At 42.7% G+C, this 17,310-nt stretch overlaps 1 protein-coding gene across 1 annotated transcript in view; it reads right to left on the bottom strand.

Annotated features, from left to right (window-relative positions):
• The window catches only part of MYO9A (myosin IXA), a 235,314-nt gene that overhangs the window by 52,847 nt on the left and 165,157 nt on the right, over nt 1–17,310 (bottom strand). Inside the window, exons 22-27 of the mRNA XM_058665444.1 lie at nt 16,638–16,760; nt 13,929–14,078; nt 12,958–13,262; nt 10,868–12,460; nt 7,542–7,641; nt 6,823–7,035 (exon numbers count right to left, since the gene is read on the bottom strand). Coding sequence (XP_058521427.1) covers nt 6,823–7,035; nt 7,542–7,641; nt 10,868–12,460; nt 12,958–13,262; nt 13,929–14,078; nt 16,638–16,760 — 2,484 coding nt within the window. The remainder of the gene's footprint in view (nt 1–6,822; nt 7,036–7,541; nt 7,642–10,867; nt 12,461–12,957; nt 13,263–13,928; nt 14,079–16,637; nt 16,761–17,310) is intronic.

Raw genomic sequence — 17,310 nt, 5'->3', positions numbered from 1 at the left:
TAACCATGAGAAAGGACCAAGGAAAGGATTAAAGGTAATAGTGCCATCACTCACAAAAGGTCTTGCCTGGGCCCAAGAGTCAGAGGATGCCAGGGCTCTGGGCTTTAGCTGTTAAGAAAAACCAGTCTGGGATAAGCATTTTGGCCTGTTGGATACAGCTGCCTCCTGTGGTGCTGGCATCCCACATGGCATTCATTCTCACACATGCTACTTCACTTTGGATGCAGCTCCCTGCTGATGTGCCTGAGAAAGCAGCAGAGGCCAAGTAACTGGGTCCCTGCAACCAGGTGGGAGATCTCAAAGCAGCTCTGCGATCCTGGCTTCGTACTGGCCCAGCTCCAGCTACTGCAGCCATTTGGGAGTGAACCGGAAGGTTCAGGAGCATTCTCTCTGTAACTTTTCCAAGTAAATAGTGATAACAATAATAATAATAAAATTACTAGCTCCAGTCTGAGTTCTACTTGAGTTCACCGATCCTGAAAGAAAAACCCAAGATCAAACTGCTTCCAGAACAAAGCTCTGCAGTAGAGCTAGAAAATCAAGTCCAAACGAAAACCCTGCAAACAAACAAGGTAAAATTCAAAGTATCAGGCACTTAAATAGAAAATAATCAGATACACAAAACTCAAGAGTATAAAACCTGGAATGAGGAGGAGAATCAAATCATACTGAATCAAGACCAGAAAATGTTACTGAACTAGAAAAACACTAAAACAGTATTGCAACTGCATTCCGTGTGTTCAAAAAGGTTAAGTGCAGCGCTGGAAGATACCAAAAAGAAACACACAGATGTGGTACTAATGCCAGATTTGCTGTTGCAGATAAGATTCAGGAGCCCAAGAACACCCTCAAGTCTGCAAAGACACCTGGCACCTTTCCTATGCTAGAAGCCTCGGATCTCTGCTGATCAACTGAGAAAAAGACGTTCTAGAGTCATGTGATGAGATTAGGGCAGGCGCATATGGACAATGCCCAATTCTTAAGGTTGGCTAATTTGAGACTTTAATTGCATCTGTAAAATCTCTTTACAACAAAATGCAGATCAATATTTGAATTTCTGAGGATGAACTTGCTTTCAGTAGGACCAGCAATCTTGTAGGATCATTTCAGAATTCTTCCTCCCACTGAACATATACTAATTGTATTCATTACAAGTTCTAGAATGGCAGTTGCTTCTGATGTTAGAGCAGAAGAGGAAAGTTGAAACATGAGAGTTTTCAAGTTACAGAAATCTGAGCATGATAGCAGGTTACCTAGTTGTATTGTATATGCCAAAAATTATCAAAACGTACACTGAAGCTCTGCATATTGTACCTCAATTACAAAACAGTACTAATAAATCCAGGACACAGCAAAACAGAAATGTGGCTGCTAATGTGATCCAACAGCATAGATTCACCACTCTCCTCGAGAAATTAAACCCCAATGTGATTCAAACACTCTTTCTATAGTGATTCTGAGCCTGTATGTTCTGTAAATTTGAATGTCATATTAAAAAATACAGGATTACAATCAGCAAAATGCCGAAATTTGGTGAACAACTAACAAATGATCTGAGCTCCTCAACAAAGGGAGAGGGAAAAGTTATGGATTAGAAATATTCTAAGTATTCTAATTATTAAGAAACTAATAATGGAGGCTGCCAAAACACAAATGTAGTGACATATTACCAAAACAAAGTATAAAGACAGAAATGAAGCAAAATTACATGAAATATACACTCCTACAGTGAAACGAGAAAAGAGGAATGCACAGTAACATCAGATTATGCACAGGCCAGAAACTACGGATAGTCCCGATGAGTTCCCACAGCCCCACTGGGAGCTTGGCACAGGACAAGGGCAGTCCCAGAAAAAAGAACAAAACCAGCAGTAGGCTTAGGACTGCTCTAAAAATCACGAAGGTTCATTCAGTGTGAAAACAGCAAAGTCAACCAAGAGTCTGAAGAACGGACTTGAGGGAAGGGATTTTTAAAAGCACATGCAGTAGTTGGAAGGCACTGCTTCTGGAGGCAGAGCAGGCTGAAAAGGAAGCAAAGGGTGCCCTCTGGAGACTGGGCATGAAGAGCAAAGGCGGCAGAAGGTAGGAATTGAGACTGTGACCAGGAACAGATGCAAAAAACCAGAGGATTCGACATTCATCCATCACCTCTGACACAGCGCAGTGGGACACCCAAGACACTGTTCTTTTAAACAGTGACAGCAGTCAACAAACTGGTCATGTATGGAATGACCACAAACAGACAAGATGAGGAATTTTAAAACACACAAAAATCTATACCACACTACAAGAAACAAAGCAAGAAGAGTATCAAATGACAACCAAAATGAGGTCAAAACACCTTAGTAGGTTAACCACATACTTCACCCCAAACAAAAACAAGCAGCAAAAAAAAAAAAAAAAATTAGTCATTCTTAAAACGAATTAAATATCTCCTACTGCAACAGCTGTGTGGCACAGCAGCTCAGCCACCACAGGGAATGTTGGGGTTTGCATCGGCCTCCCCTACCAATTTCAGCCTCCTTATGAAACACACTCTTGGAGGCAGCAGGCACCTGTTACCCATGGGAAGAGCAGGACTGAACTGCCAGCTCCCCAACATAGGCCCTGCCCCACGTGGACCCGTAAAAGGAAAACATAATACTAAAATAAGAATATAACAAACAAATTTAAAAGACTCTTCCTCTGAAAACTGTAAAATACTGAGCAAGTCTTGAGTTTTAAAATGTATATATCAGGAAGAAGGGAGACAGAGTAAGATTAAAGATCATCTAGAAAACAAAGTGATAAAAGCCTTACATATCAGAATTCATGAGATACATCTAAAACAATCTAAAGCAAAATTCACTCGCCTTGCACACACTGGGATCCCATATGGGTGCCAGTTCTAATCCGGTGGCCCTGCTTCCCATCCAGCTCCCTGCTTGTGGCCTGGGAAAGCCATCGAGGACAGCCCAAAGCTTTGGGACCCTGCACCCGCGTGTGGGAGACCCAGGAGAAGTTCGAATTCCGGGTTTCGGTTTCTAATTGGCTCAGCTCTGGCCGTTGAGGGCGCTTGGGGAGTGAATCATCGGATGGAAGATCTTCCTCTGTCTCTCCTCTCTGTACACCTGACTTTACAATAAAATTAAATAAATCTTAAAAAAAAAAAAAAACCTTTCATCAATAAAAATAAGTGAACTAAATTTCTAATCCAAAACCTAAAAAAACAAGAAAGCAAGCTGAAGAACAAGATTTACTATTGTTGTTAATAAGAGAAAATTTAAATTTATTATTTGCTACTAATAAAGTAGAAATCAACAGAATATGAGAAAATAAATGTGAAAATAAAAATGTTGGTATTTTGGAAACACTTGACAAAACAGAGAAATAATTAGCAAAGAAAAATAAATCTAAATTTATAAAATAAAAGTGAAATAATTTCAAGAAAAATATTAAAAATCATCAAGTGACTATCTTCTAGACTTTGGGCAAAAAATTTTTAAACATCAGATAAAACTAACAGTTTTAAACAAAATATTGTTTACAAAACTGAACCATTAAATAAAATGCTTAAAGAGACCAATTTCCCAAGAAGAAACAGAGAAACTTATCAAAGAACCATGCCAGCAAAAGCACCAATCTGAGATGATTTCATAGAGAAATTCTACCAAATCCTTCAAAAAACAGCAAGTTAAAATGCTATGCCACTGCTCCTGCCTCTGGAGGGGGCAGGATTAAACACACATAGCAGCACTAAGTACTCGATCCTGTGCCGGCTGCCTCTTGGACTAAGCAGCACTGAACTAACACTGTCCGCATGCTCTCTGCTGGCTTCCACCATGGGAGATATTACTAAGACATGGTCAAAACAGGCTTTCTCTGGCTGTACGACTTTGCTTGATTAACAGGCTTTTCTGGCTGTTTCTGTGGAGGACAGTGAAGAGCAGGTGAAGTCTGGAGAGTAGCTCAAAATAACAGGGAAACAGCCATGCGGCTTTGGGGGAAGGTGAGAAAACCAGTGCTGTTGTGCCAGAGAGCTACCGACAGGTAGCTGATCCTGCAAACAGGGACACAATCTACCTAACAGTTACAAGATGAGAGCCTAAAAAACTATAGGAAAATCATCTGAAAATTACTGCCTAGAAGAACATATCATTTTTTTTAAAGATTTATTTTTATTACAAAGTCAGATATACAGAGAGGAGGAGAGACAGAGAGGAAGATCCTCCATCCGATGATTCACTCCCCAAGTGAGCCACAATGGCCGGTGCTGGGCCAATCCGAAGCCAGGAGCCAGGAGCCTCTTCCAGGTCTCCCACGCGGGTGCAGTGTCCCAAAGCCTTGGGCTGTCCTCAACTGCTTTCCCAGGCCACAAGCAGGGAGCTGGATGGGAAGTGGGACCGCCGGGATTAGAACTGGCGCCCATATGGGATCCCGGGGCATCCAAGGCGAGGACCTCAGCCGCTAGGCCACGCCGCCGGACCCAAGAACATATTTTTAAGAACCAGGTGACAGCAGCCCAGAGGAACTAGACATTTATCCAAACAGCAGAACTTGAAGCAGTAAGTGAAAACACCAAAGTCACTAGGCAGGAGCAGCACCACCCATGTAACTAACTCCTCTCCCAAGCAAGGTGACAACCCAGTGATAATTAACCACCTCTAACACTTATCAGATCCTTGCAGATAAGCAATTCTTAACTGCCTTTATAACTGCAAAGTAAAATAAAGATTCAAATATCAATGACAGGATCACAAATACAAAGCCCAATACCAACGACAAATCAAATTTTTTAAATTCCATGTGCTCAGAAAGTCAAATCCATTTTAAACTCAAAAACATACTTGAACTTTAAGGGTACAGTAGGTTCCACTTAGAAAAAGATAAGTTTTCATCTTCACAGCGTGAGACAATGTCAGAACATGGCATATTTTCAAAATAAACAGAGAAACATATTTTAGCACAGTTCTTTCCCCTCCCCAACCCCAACCCAAATAAGATTCTATCAGCATATTCTAGAAAGCAAAGCTGCTTCGCGCAAGTGTCCACTGGAAACCACCACCAGCACCTATCCTCAGGCGTGACAACAGGGGGACAGGCAGGCGGCTGCAGAGGGAGGAGCTCTACGACTACGGCATGCAGTGACTGTCAAGCAGGTGAGCAGAGGCTGAGTGCTCCCAGCACAAGACCCAACTTCCGCTTATGTCAGGGAGAGCCTACCACCGAGACACCAAGGTTGTTCAGAGGGAATCCTCAGGAACAGGGCTGCAGCCACACACAGCATGACCATATGTCCTTCCCTAAAACCAGCTTGTTTTATTTCACAATTTCATATTTAACCACTAATCAAACTATTTCATTATCACTTAAATAGAGGGCACCTTCAAAATGGACTCATTTCAAGTGTGGCTCTAAATTATAGATACACAGTGGTTTCCCATTTCTAAAGTCCTATAGTTTTAATCTGGTTAGTGACTCTAGAAAACTTGTCCAGCATTGTTCTAGGTCTGTTGATTGTTTTTCCTTCACAGAGCACCAACAGTGTCATTAATATACTTCTCACAAAACATAAAGATAGTAGCAGTATTCAGGAAATTCGCAGAAGTTTTAATTAACTTAGTTTTTAAAATTTTGTTTATGTGAAAGGCAGTTGGAGAGAGGGAGAGGTACAGGCAGAGAAGACTTTCAACTCCGATTCACTGCCCCATCTGGCTGCAATGGCCAGAGCTGGGACAGTCCAAAGCCAGGAGCCTGGCACTTCTTTTGGGTCTCCCACATGGGAAGAAAAGCCTGAAGACTTGAACCATAGTTGCTGCTTTCCCAGGCTCATTAGCAGGGAGCTGGATCAGACGTGGAGCAGCCAGGATTCGATCCAGCACCAATAAGGGGAGCCTGTGCTGCAGATGGTGGCTTCAGTTGCATGCTACAACACTGACCACATTAACTCAGCCTTTGACATAACTCAAAAACTACAAAACAGCTCCATGACCAACATTTAAGTGAATCAGAGTATTTCACAAAATAATTAACATGTGACTTGGTACCCAGCATGATGGCTCAGCGGCAAAAGTCCTTGCCTTGCATGCACCGGGATCCCATATGGGCAACCGTTCATATGCTGGCTGCTCCATTTCCCATCCAAGTCCCTGCTTGTGGCCTGGGAAAGCAGCAGAGAATGGCCCAAAGCCTTGGAACCCTAAACCCCATGTGAGAGACCTGAAAGAAACTAATGGCTCCTGGCCTCAGATCGCCTCAACTGCAGTGAACCAGCAGATGGAAGATCTTTCTGTCTCTCCTTCTTGGTAATCTGCCTTTCCAAAAAGAAAAAGTCTTCAAAAAGAAAAATGTGGCTTGGAACATCAGTATGCCACACTGCAATGCCTGGGTTTGAATCCCTGCTCCACTAAATCTTTCCTAAAATTCAGTTTTATTTTATCTTACCAAAAAATAGGAACAGGAACAAACTGAAAAACTCCCTGCTCCCCCAACAAAAGGTGAAGCGAAAGTAAATAGCATTTTCGTTAGAAGTTACAGGATTACATTACAGAGTCGAGAAGAGCCCTACTCCTGACTTTCTAAGCTATAATACAGACATGCTCTACACTACCACTATGTTCAATGACCTGAATTTACCTGATGTGTGATTAGACAAACTGTTGAAGCGCCCTTTATTTGAGTCCTAAAACTTCCAGATTTAGCTTTAGCCGTGGTGTTCACTGAGGTTTCCCATGTACAAGCCATTTTGTGGAAAGAAGCTGTGAAGGTTAGCTTTAGATTAGCAAAGACTATTCCCATCAGATTTGTTTGCTGTCTATTTTTCTTATATTGCTGTAAAATTACCATTTCGGAGTCACTGTGAGAGGCCTGACCCAGGCTGGATACAGACTCTAGCTCAGAGTGAGCGGCTTGGCCAAGGGAGAGAAGGGGCTCAATAATGTCATCGTAATCATCTTCCTCTGTATCCCCCTCCCCATCGGCAAAAGTACCTCTAGTCAAGAAATCGGAGCGCGTCCGCGCCATTCGAGCTTTCTTTTTATGGGCCGGTCTGGCAACCTGCTTGACCAAATGATAAAACAAATAACACAACAATGTTTTGCTTTTGCTTTTTTTTTTTTTTTTTTTTTTGAGGGGGGGGATATGATGCCAATGCAAGACATCAAAGGTCTCACAAATGTCTTGACATACCCCGCCTCCCACTGTGCCCATTCCACTGGCAGAAGTGACAGGAATGAACAAAAGAATTCAGGTTCCTTACTACGGAGAGCAACGAAAGCTAGCTACACCTACCCTGCTCTACACAACAGCAAGTCACCCCTCACGGCTAGGGAAAGGCACTAGAGCTCCTTGGTGGCTTCTCTGCTGTGTAACCTGAGTCTTCAGACACCACTCCCCACCTACAGCGCACCTCCCTAAGCCTAACAGCCTCAGCTTACAGCTTCTTCCTCTAGAACACTTGGGACTAGGTGGGTAAATGAAGTGCTCTACCTTACAAAAATAACTTCCAAAATATCATGCATCTAGTTCACACAAGAGACAGATCTTCAAGGCCTGATGCTTACCTCTCCTTGGCCAGGCCCAGCGAATTTCACAGGTTTCCAAGCTGGTTCCTCTTGTCTACACGCACGAGGGTTTTCACTGCCTAAGGCTTCTCTGTTGACACTGCAGGTAAAACAGTTATACTTCAATTCCTAGCAAATATTCTAGGGCAGCAATCTTACAGTATGGGATGAATTGTAGTTCTAATAAGTCAAGTGAAATAATGCTATGAAATCCCATAGAGAATTTCAAAATCTGGTTATTCAATACTATTTCAACAACCTGTGAGTATGACTGAAATCCTAGAGGCCTTGTCTTAACAACCGGAAAGTATACTTTATTCCAATGATATGTTTAAGAATAGTGGCAGCAAAATTAGCTCAAAAATGGAAGTGAATCTAGTGATGAGAAAAGGAAAATACCAGATTCTCAAATCTTTCCGAGACAAGTCTCAGAAGTGGTCTTTTCTTCCAATCATAAAACAGCTAACAAATAGTCTCCCTGTAGGAGGACAACTGGTATTATTTGTGTGAGAACAACTGAGTGGGTATCATTTATATAAGAGCAAATGATTGGGGCCCGGCGGTGTGGCCTAGCAGCTAAAGTCCTCGCCTTGAATGCGCCAGGATCCCATATGGGCGCCAGTTCTAATCCCAGTAGCTCCACTTCCCATCCAGCTCCCTGCTTGTGGCCTGGGAAAGCAGTCAAGGACAGCCCAAAGCTTTGGGACCCTGCACCCGCATGGGAGACCCGCAAGAGGTTCCAGGTTCCCGGCTTCGGATTGGCACAGCACTGGCCATTGCGGCTCACCTGGGGAGTGAATCATCGGACGGAAGATCTTCCTCTCTGTCTCGCCTCTCTGTATATCTGACTTTGTAATAAAAATAAATACATCTTTAAAAAAAAAAGAGCAAATGATTGGATACAGAAGAATAACTGATAGGATATCATTTGTGTGAGAACAACTGAGTGGATATCATTTATATGACAGCAAATGACTGGATACAGGAGGATAATTGATACTCATATCATTTGTATGAGAATAACTGAGTGGACAGCATTTGAATGGAAACAACAAATTAAATATGCAAAACAAAGAGATATTTTCAGACAAGGGTGTGGAAACTACTGGTAGGTTTCATAGATGGGCTTATGGGAACTATGTAAGCTCCTTAACACCTCCTCCCTTATCCTATGTGACCCTCAGTCTATAAAAGCCTGATGCCACTAATAAACTCTAACAATTGACCACCAGTCTACCCATGTGTGTTGTTATTATCAGCTCTGTGCACCAAGTCCATTGCTGCTGGACAGTGAACATCACCCAGCAGGGAGGACTTCATTATTCAGATGTCTTCAGTTAGCAAAATCTCCTCTCAAAGTTTCTCTACAGCCCCCGTCAATTATTTGTGTTTTAAACCTTGAGGTTATACAGAATAAAATCAGTAACAAGCAAAAAGATACCCCCAGCCCTCCAGTCCTAAAGATGCTATAGAATGGGCTTGGAAAAACTTGATTTTTGTTTGAAAAGCTGTATAATGTGATTGTCTTTTCACTAAATTCTGTGGAGAATTAGACAAATAAAAATAGGAACAGAAATTGTACTTTCATACTCTCAGTTACCTATATCTGTAGTCACCGTTCATGGCTAAAATAGGTTCCCATAAATTCTATAAATTGCCTTCTTTTTCTCAGCAATTTACTTTTTTTTTTTTTAAAGATTTATTTGTTTTTACTGGAAAAGGAGATCAGGGGCCAGGTGCCTTGACTCAGTAGCTAAACCCTCGCCTTGCACAGGCTGGAATCCCGTATGAGTGCTGATTCGTGTCCCAGTTGCTCCACCTCACATCTGGTTCCCTGCTTGTGGCCAGGGAAAAGCAGTAGAGAATGGCCCAAAGCCTTGGGATCCTGCACTTGTGTGGAAGACCTGGAAGAGGCTCCTGCCTACTGACAAGGATCGGCTCACCTATTGTTGTATTTGGGGACTAAACCTGTAGATGGGAAATCTGTGTGTGTCTCTGCCATTCAAATAAAACAAAACTTTTAAAACACTATTCTCATTACTACTAGTAATTTAAAAACACTTGAAAATCATTAAAGGATTTCTACTTATATAACCAAAGTAGTTCAACTCTCGGAAAACAGAACAGTAGTTACCAGAAAGAAGTCAAAGAAGAGTTGTTCAGTGGTTACAAAGTTTCATTTCTCAGACAGCTGCCTCACAGCAACAAGCACGCAGTTAACACTATTGAGGTGTACACTAAAGAGAGCTAACTGTGCGGCTGGCATTGTGGCACAGCAGCCTAAGCCACCAACTGCAGTATCAGCAAGCCACATGAGCTTGAATCCCAGTTGCACTACTTCTGATCCAACTCCCTGCTAATGTGCTTAGGGGAAACCAACTAGAATACTACCCAAGTGCTTGGGCCCCTGCCACCCACATGGGAGACCTGGATGAAGCTCTAGCTCCTTGTTGCAGACGGGCCCAGCCCTGGCAACTGAGGCCACTTGGGGCAGGAACTAGAAGATGGATGGTCTCTGTTATATATAACTATATAACTATATAACTCTGCCCTTTGAATAAACAAATGAATCTTTAAGAACAAAAGAGATACTTTTTATCTGTATCTTTACCACATACAGAAAAGTATGAGGAAAAGAACAAAGACCATCAATGGGCCAGCAGCAATGTTGAAGCCTTATGCCAGCAGGCTTGCACACATTGCCTCCTGGCTCCCAGGCAATCAGCACTTTATTAAACGCCTCTGCTGTTCAATGTCACTCAGTGCCCTTCACTGACTCAGTATCAAAACTCTATTATCAGACCCAGCGCAGTGGCCTGGTGGCTAAAGTCCTTGCATTGAACGCTCTGGGATCTCATTTGGTCGCCGGTTCTAATCCCGGCAGCTCCACTTCCCATCCAGCTCCCTGCTTGTGGCCTGGGAAAGCAGTCAAGGACAGCCCAAAGCCTTGGGACCCTGCACCCACGTGGAAGACCTGGAGGAAGTTCCTGGCTCTTGGCTTCAGATTGGCACAGTACTGGCCATTGCGGTCACTTGGGGAGTGAATCATCAGATGGAAGATCTTCCTCTCTGTCTCTCCTCTTCTCTGTATATCTGATTTTCCAACAAAAATAAATAAATCTTTAAAAAAAAAAAACTCTACTATCAAAAACTCTATCGAAGCCTTGTCAATGCTTCCTAAAGGAAAATAGCAGCCAATATCCAATGGTGAGTGGAAACACCTAATTTGAGCTGCATAGATGTAAAGAGGTGGAACAGAATAAGGGATCTTATTTTAATAAAACACTCTAGGAAGCTTGCCATCCACACATAAACATTTCACTTACAGGGGAGTACTCATATTGTCCTTTGGTGTGAAGAAAATGGTCCTTGTATCTCCCTCTCTGGAAGGGTCATCAGATTTGTGGCCGTAATTCTGAGTTGGCCTAAAGTGCTCTCTTTTGGAAACACCATTATTGGAGGGTTTACAGGTTATACTCTGTTGGGTGCCCACTCTGTATGTTTTGGATGATTCTCTGACAGTACCAGATTGGCATGGGGCTCCTTTTCCTTCAAAGAACAGGGTTACTGGCCGGTCCTTTACGGGTAAGTGAGCAGAGGGACCACCTTTTGTGGTGCGAGCTGAATCTTTTACAGCGACTGATGGAGATCCCCGTGCACCGAGTTCTTCCTTATTTGGGGCATTTGGGAGAAAGAGAGAGGCAGGCCTCTCTGTCCTCTGCTTGGGCTGAAAGGAAGACAGTGCCGGGAAGGACTCCCCAGCTGTTGGCTGCTCCATGGTCTGGAAGGCTCTCCGCTCCTTCTCTAGGATATCTGTCTGCCGACGGATCTGCTCCATCATCTCTTTCTCATTTTGCTGATGCAGCAGCTTTTGCCTTTCTTCCTTTTCCATGTTCAGCTTTTCTAACTTCTTCAGCACAGTCCTCGCAGACTCTGTCTTCACAGACGGAGCAACGCGATCCTCTGCTGAGAAGGAATGCTTTTCAGTTTCCCTGCTGCTGTCAAAAGGAGGGGCTGTCCCCAGTGGGTCTGCACTTTCTAAGAGTTTGCTTCTTTGGACGCTTGTGTCTAGTTGACTACTTGTTTTTAGTGGGTCTTGTTGGGGAATGTAAAAGAATGTAGGCAGACTATTCGACATAAAGGAGTCTCTTGGCTGTGGCTTACAGGTAACAGGCTCCGAACGGCAGGCCGACTTTTCCTTCGCAGTGCTACTCCTCAAGGGTGCTGGCTCTCCAGGTGCTCCCTGGCTCATCTCCCGGGAGGCACTGAGGGTGTAGTCCTGTGAACCAACTTTCGGACTGCTGGGTGTTTTTCGAGCTGGAAGCTGCAGATCTCCTTCATCTACAGTTAGTGATCCTGGCTTGCTCTTCTGGCTGTCCTCACCACTCAGAAGCTCCAAGCTTCCTTGAGAGCTCTCACTGTCAGGTGTGCCCTGCAGAGAGGGAAGGCCTTCAGGCACCAGTTCTGTAGACCACCTGCGCTCCTCAGAAGGTGACACCCCGCCAAGAGAACGAACTTTTAGCAATTCCAGGCTAAATATAGCCTGCTCTAGTTCTCTCATTCTCCGACTCTCTCTTTTCGCCCGGCCTGCTTTCTTCTGATGCAGATCCTCCAGGGACTTGGGCCTCTCTCTGACCACCACGTCCTCCTGCAAGTCCACACCACTCTGGCTTCTGGCTCTCTCCTGTCGCTTGCTTGGGGACTCCTTTGAGCAGTTCTCTGAACCTTCATGACTCGTGCGACTCCTCTCCAGCACAGATCTATGCTCCTCTATGGCCTTTCCTCGGTTGTCAAAAGAGCAATCCTCCCAGTTGGAAGGGTCTGAACCCTGGATTTCCAGAGCTCCACGTGCCCTGATCTTCATCAGTCCAAGGTCTGGTGTTGCCTCTCTGAGTCTTTGCTCTTTTAAAGCTTTAAATCTGAAAAATAATAATAATAATAAGCAAAAGTGTCACAAATATCTCTTGTTTGGTACCATAAAGTATACATTTACTGAGAATTTAGGAAAAAATGGAAAGTTGTGAAATTTTCTACTTATAATTTTCCAGTATTTCTTAAACAAACCTGAGTGCACATTTCAAGTTCTCTTATTTCTATGAATCAAATGACATTTTAATTAAGCATATTAATTAACTTTTCCTAACTGGACACTGACACTCCATATACTTACTTTAAAGCAGACCTTAAAAGTAAAAAGTTTCTGACAATATAAACGGTTGAATTAAGCCTAACACAAATGTAGTAATAATTGTCAGTTCTTGGCTATTATAACCACAGACCATGTAGGTCTTCAATTTAACACAATAAATGCTTACTGAGCTTCTATTATAAACCAGATAATGTAAATTAAAAATGGACAGCAATAACACTGTGTAACAAACTGCACACAATCCATTATAAAATAAAGAAGAGTTACTTTTGTCTCCATATGGACTGCAGCAGGATGATTCTGCTCCGGTGCTCCTGGTACTGCTTGCTTTGCCTGTATCCTCTCCACCTTGCCTGGATGCAGACGGCAGCCCTGTGCCTGCGCCTCTGGTGCACCCTCCACCACTGCTGGATGGTGATGGCCGCGGCCCGCAGCTCCAGGTAGCGCTGCCGCTCCGAGCGTGCACGCCAGGAAGCCTGCAGAAGAGCAGCGGCGCTGGCCATAGCGGCAGCGTCCTCCAGCACTACTTCCCCCTGAGCCTGCTGCTGAGTGAGGCAGGTCCTCCAGAACCGCTGTGAGCAAGACAAGACAACAGAGACCGGCTGTCACATCTCACCCCACATTTTCACAAAAAAGGGGAAAAACAATCAGAGGAGAGGTTAAGTGGCTAAAAGCAGGTAAATTATTAATGACTAAAAACAGGTTTTGTAGATACATTTGGTTAAAACTACTTTAAGGAACATGAGTACAATCTTGATGAAGCCAATTTAAAATTTAGGTGTGTTTTCACGCTGTACAAGTTAATTTTAATAAATTATTTTCCACTCTTGCTATAACTTGCCTAAGGTAACAGAAGACTGCCTTGAACAAACACAAAGTCCCATGGAGAGCACTAACATGCACTGACAGATATAAGGAGAGAGATAATAAAAGAGACTAGGAAACATCACTTAAAAATGAATTCACAAGAACAACGTCAACAAAGATGAAGCATGTGGCTCCTTTGCTCTTAAGACCCTGCAAAATAACCTCACTTTAATTTCAACTCAGCACAGTAAACAGCAATAGTCCCTCCCTATTCATACACCAGGTCATCTTCAGAATGCCAGCAGCTATCAAAACTGAGCCTCTCACATGGTCACCCCTAAAGTTCACATAATTACTATCTAAACCTTTCACATCCAAATAGCTCTGGTTCCTAAACAAAGCCCCAACAGAGGAATTCACCCTGTGCCCACCTGGATCCTGATGGCAGACTGTCTCAGGCGCAGGAAATGCTGCCTGCACAGCAGGGCCCGGAAGCAGCGCTGCAGCAGCACGATCCTGCGCAGCACCTCCTGGTGCAGCAGGTCTTGGAGGTGCTGTCGCTCCTGCTCCTTCAGGAAGACCTAGAGGAACAAACGACAGGGCAGTGAGCAGCTTCCCAGAGCAATCATAATGGCAGGAGTATAAGCCTAGAAATGATCAATGTTTTCATCGCTTCACTGCAACATAATAATTCTCAAGCTCAAAAGGAGATATGAGGATGTAGAAGATGGCAATACTCGAAACCCAGTGCTGAAGGGTATACATTGCTCCCTAGCAACAATCATTGTCATAATGAGTCAATGTACTCCTGCTAAACTTCTTTTAAGATTTATTTTTATTAGAAAGGCAGAGCCACACAGAGAAGTGCAGACAGAGAGAAAGATTTTCCGTCCTCTGGTTCACTACCCAAATAGCCACAATTGCCAGAGCTGAGCTGATCTGAAGCCAGGAGCCAGAAGATTCTTCCTGGTCTCTGGCGTGGGTGAGGGGTCCCAACCTACACTGCTTTCCCAGGCCATAAACAAGGAGCCAGCTGGATGGGAGGTGGATAGATAGTCAGGGCATGAAGCAATCCCAATATGGGATCCTGGCACTTTCAAGGGGGGGAAATTAGGCAACTGAACCATTGCACCAGGCTATTATTTTTTCAGATTTATTTGTTTATTTATTGGAAAATCAGAGCTACAGAATGGGATAAAGAGATCTATTGCTATTTTACTCCCCAGCTGGCCAAAATAGCCAAGAGCTTCTTGCAGATCTCAGATGTGAGAGGGACCGAGGGGCAGAAACACTTGGGCCATCTGCTGCTTTTCCCAGGCCATTAGCAAGAACTGGGCTAGAAGTGGAAGAGGTATCGACATTGTCCCAGCTGTTCTACTTTCTTTTTTTTGTTGTTGTTGTTGTTGTTGTTGTTGGTTTTTTTTTTTTTTTTTTCTGTTCTACTTTCAATCTGACTTCTGCTAAAGTGCACTGGAAGATGGCCCAAGTACCTGGGTCTCTGTCACCCAAGTGGGAAACCTAGAATAGGCTCTTGGTTTCTGGTTTGAGATAGGCCTAGTTCTGGCCTTTCCAATCATTTGGGGAATAAATCAGTGGATGGAAGATATCTCTCTCTGTCTCTTCCTTTCTCTCTCAGTAACTCTGTCTTTCAAATCAATTCAGTAAATCTTTAAAAATTAAAAAGTGGAACAGCCAGGACACAAACCAGAACTCGTGGGATGCTCACATCACAGTAATGGTGTTACTTCATACACAACACAATCCCAATAAATGGTCTATTTTTTAAGGATTTTGAAGGACTGCAGAGAGGATGGAGGGTGAGGACATGTGGGAACTACAGATCATAGCATCAAGTCAATCACGGATAACACTCTAAAATCCAACATGCATCAAAGGATTCTTTTTCCCCAAAGCTATTACTCAAATAAAAGTTATTTATTTATTCCCTTATCCCATTATAAATCTTTAGGGATTTGGGAGAATACAAAGATACATCAAGATATATCCCTTTAGAAACAATCCATATCCCACCTTTAAGAGCAGGAAGATATAATATACTGAAGAAGAAGAATGGTAAATTCACAAGGGCAAGAGAAGATTGGTAATGAAGAACACCAGGAGCTGGAAATCCTAACACAGGAATGCACAGGAATCAGTGGAACAATTAATTTTCATAAAGAAGATCAGGATATGAAGCCACAATATGGAGGCCCATGGAACACAGGATGAATTCTGAATTTATTGGCGGTTACAAGCCAGTATTATTGAACAAGAGGCCAAAAGAAAGAAAGACATTTGTTAAGATGATTTTAATATAAAGGGTAGAAAAAGGTTCATGGGATTACAAATAGAACAGAACCAAATGAGCTACAAAATCTAACAGCAAGACAGATGCAATAGCTTAAGTTAGTGGAAGCAACAGAAAAATGAAAGAGAGCTGTGAAGATTATTTTTAAGGGAGAGATAAAAGAAACAAAACTTCATAAAAGAATTGAAGAAAAAAATCCAAAAATGATTATAGTTCCTAGTCTGAAGCATTGGAAGGGTGACAGAGAAGGAAAGTAGTTGCAAAGCACTAAGGGCAGTAAAATATCTGGATCAAGCCACTTTGAGCCAGCTAAATTGGGGATCACAGCACAAGACCTAGGTAGTTACATTTCATCAGAGTCATAGCACTGACTAGAAGTTCTGTGGTTACATGCTTGGTGTGATGGCTCAATTGGCTAATGCTCTCCTTGAAAGTGCCAGGATCCCATAAGTGTGCCCATTCATGCTCCAGTTGCTCCACTTCCCACTCAGCTCCCTGCTTACAGCCTGAGAAAGCAAAGGATTGCTGAATTCCTTGGAAACTTGCATCTTTGTGGGAGATCTAGAAGAAGCTCCTTGCTTCTGATTGGCTCTGCTCTGGACATTGTGGCCACTTGTGGGGTGGATCAGTAGATGGAAGATCTATGTTTCTGTAAATCTGCTTTTCCAGTAAAAATAAATCCTTCTTTGAAAAGCTAAAACCTTGACCTAATCACCATCTCTATACTATCTCATAAACTACCATAAACCTTCTCATAGGAAAATATCAGTATCACTATTTAAATTTCAAAAATATAATTAGTTTTGACAAAGGCTGTGTCTATTATATTTACCATGGTTTTTCCAACTTGATAATTTTCTGGATTAAGATTTATTTTCTTGAAGAAATCCTGGATGTTAAATTTGGATGGATTAATATTTCGGGGAAGAAGTACATGGAAATGGCTCACAAAATCCTGAAAAAGGAAACAAAGTGTTGTAAAATCATATGCAAACACAGTTTTAAACTACTTAATCATCTTTTTGTTAATTTTTTTCTTGTTAAATAGGCTGAAACCCAAAAAAGAGTACTTATCAATTATATATTATTATGAAAAGGTTTAGAGGATAGATACTGAGTTTTATATGTTATCAAAAGAAAATGGAAAAAGAAGGGCAGAACCTAAGATTTTTTTTTAAAAGTTATTTAACAAAGCGTAAAACTTCTAGCAAGGGAGAAAAAATCCAACATGGCAGCTGTCAGAAGGCATGCCATGACACAGTTGTTGCTGTATCAGCACAGACAGTTCCACTGCCAAGAGCCTGCAACATAACCCTGGCACCCGTAGCAGCAGCAGCAGCTGTTCGTCTCAACAGCCCAAGGCCTTGTGGGTAGTAGCTTGCTGCAGAACTAAGTCCTGGTGACACTTTTTTGAGTATTCTGATTGAACTAGTTGAGTAACTGGAGAATTACCGGTATTAGCAAACATTTTGCTCAAACAAAAACAGCCTAGAAACACATTCTAT

Source organism: Ochotona princeps, chromosome 6 (genome assembly GCF_030435755.1).
Source record: "Ochotona princeps isolate mOchPri1 chromosome 6, mOchPri1.hap1, whole genome shotgun sequence".
Taxonomy (NCBI): domain Eukaryota; kingdom Metazoa; phylum Chordata; class Mammalia; order Lagomorpha; family Ochotonidae; genus Ochotona; species Ochotona princeps.
This window is presented reverse-complemented; position numbering and strand designations above follow the sequence as displayed.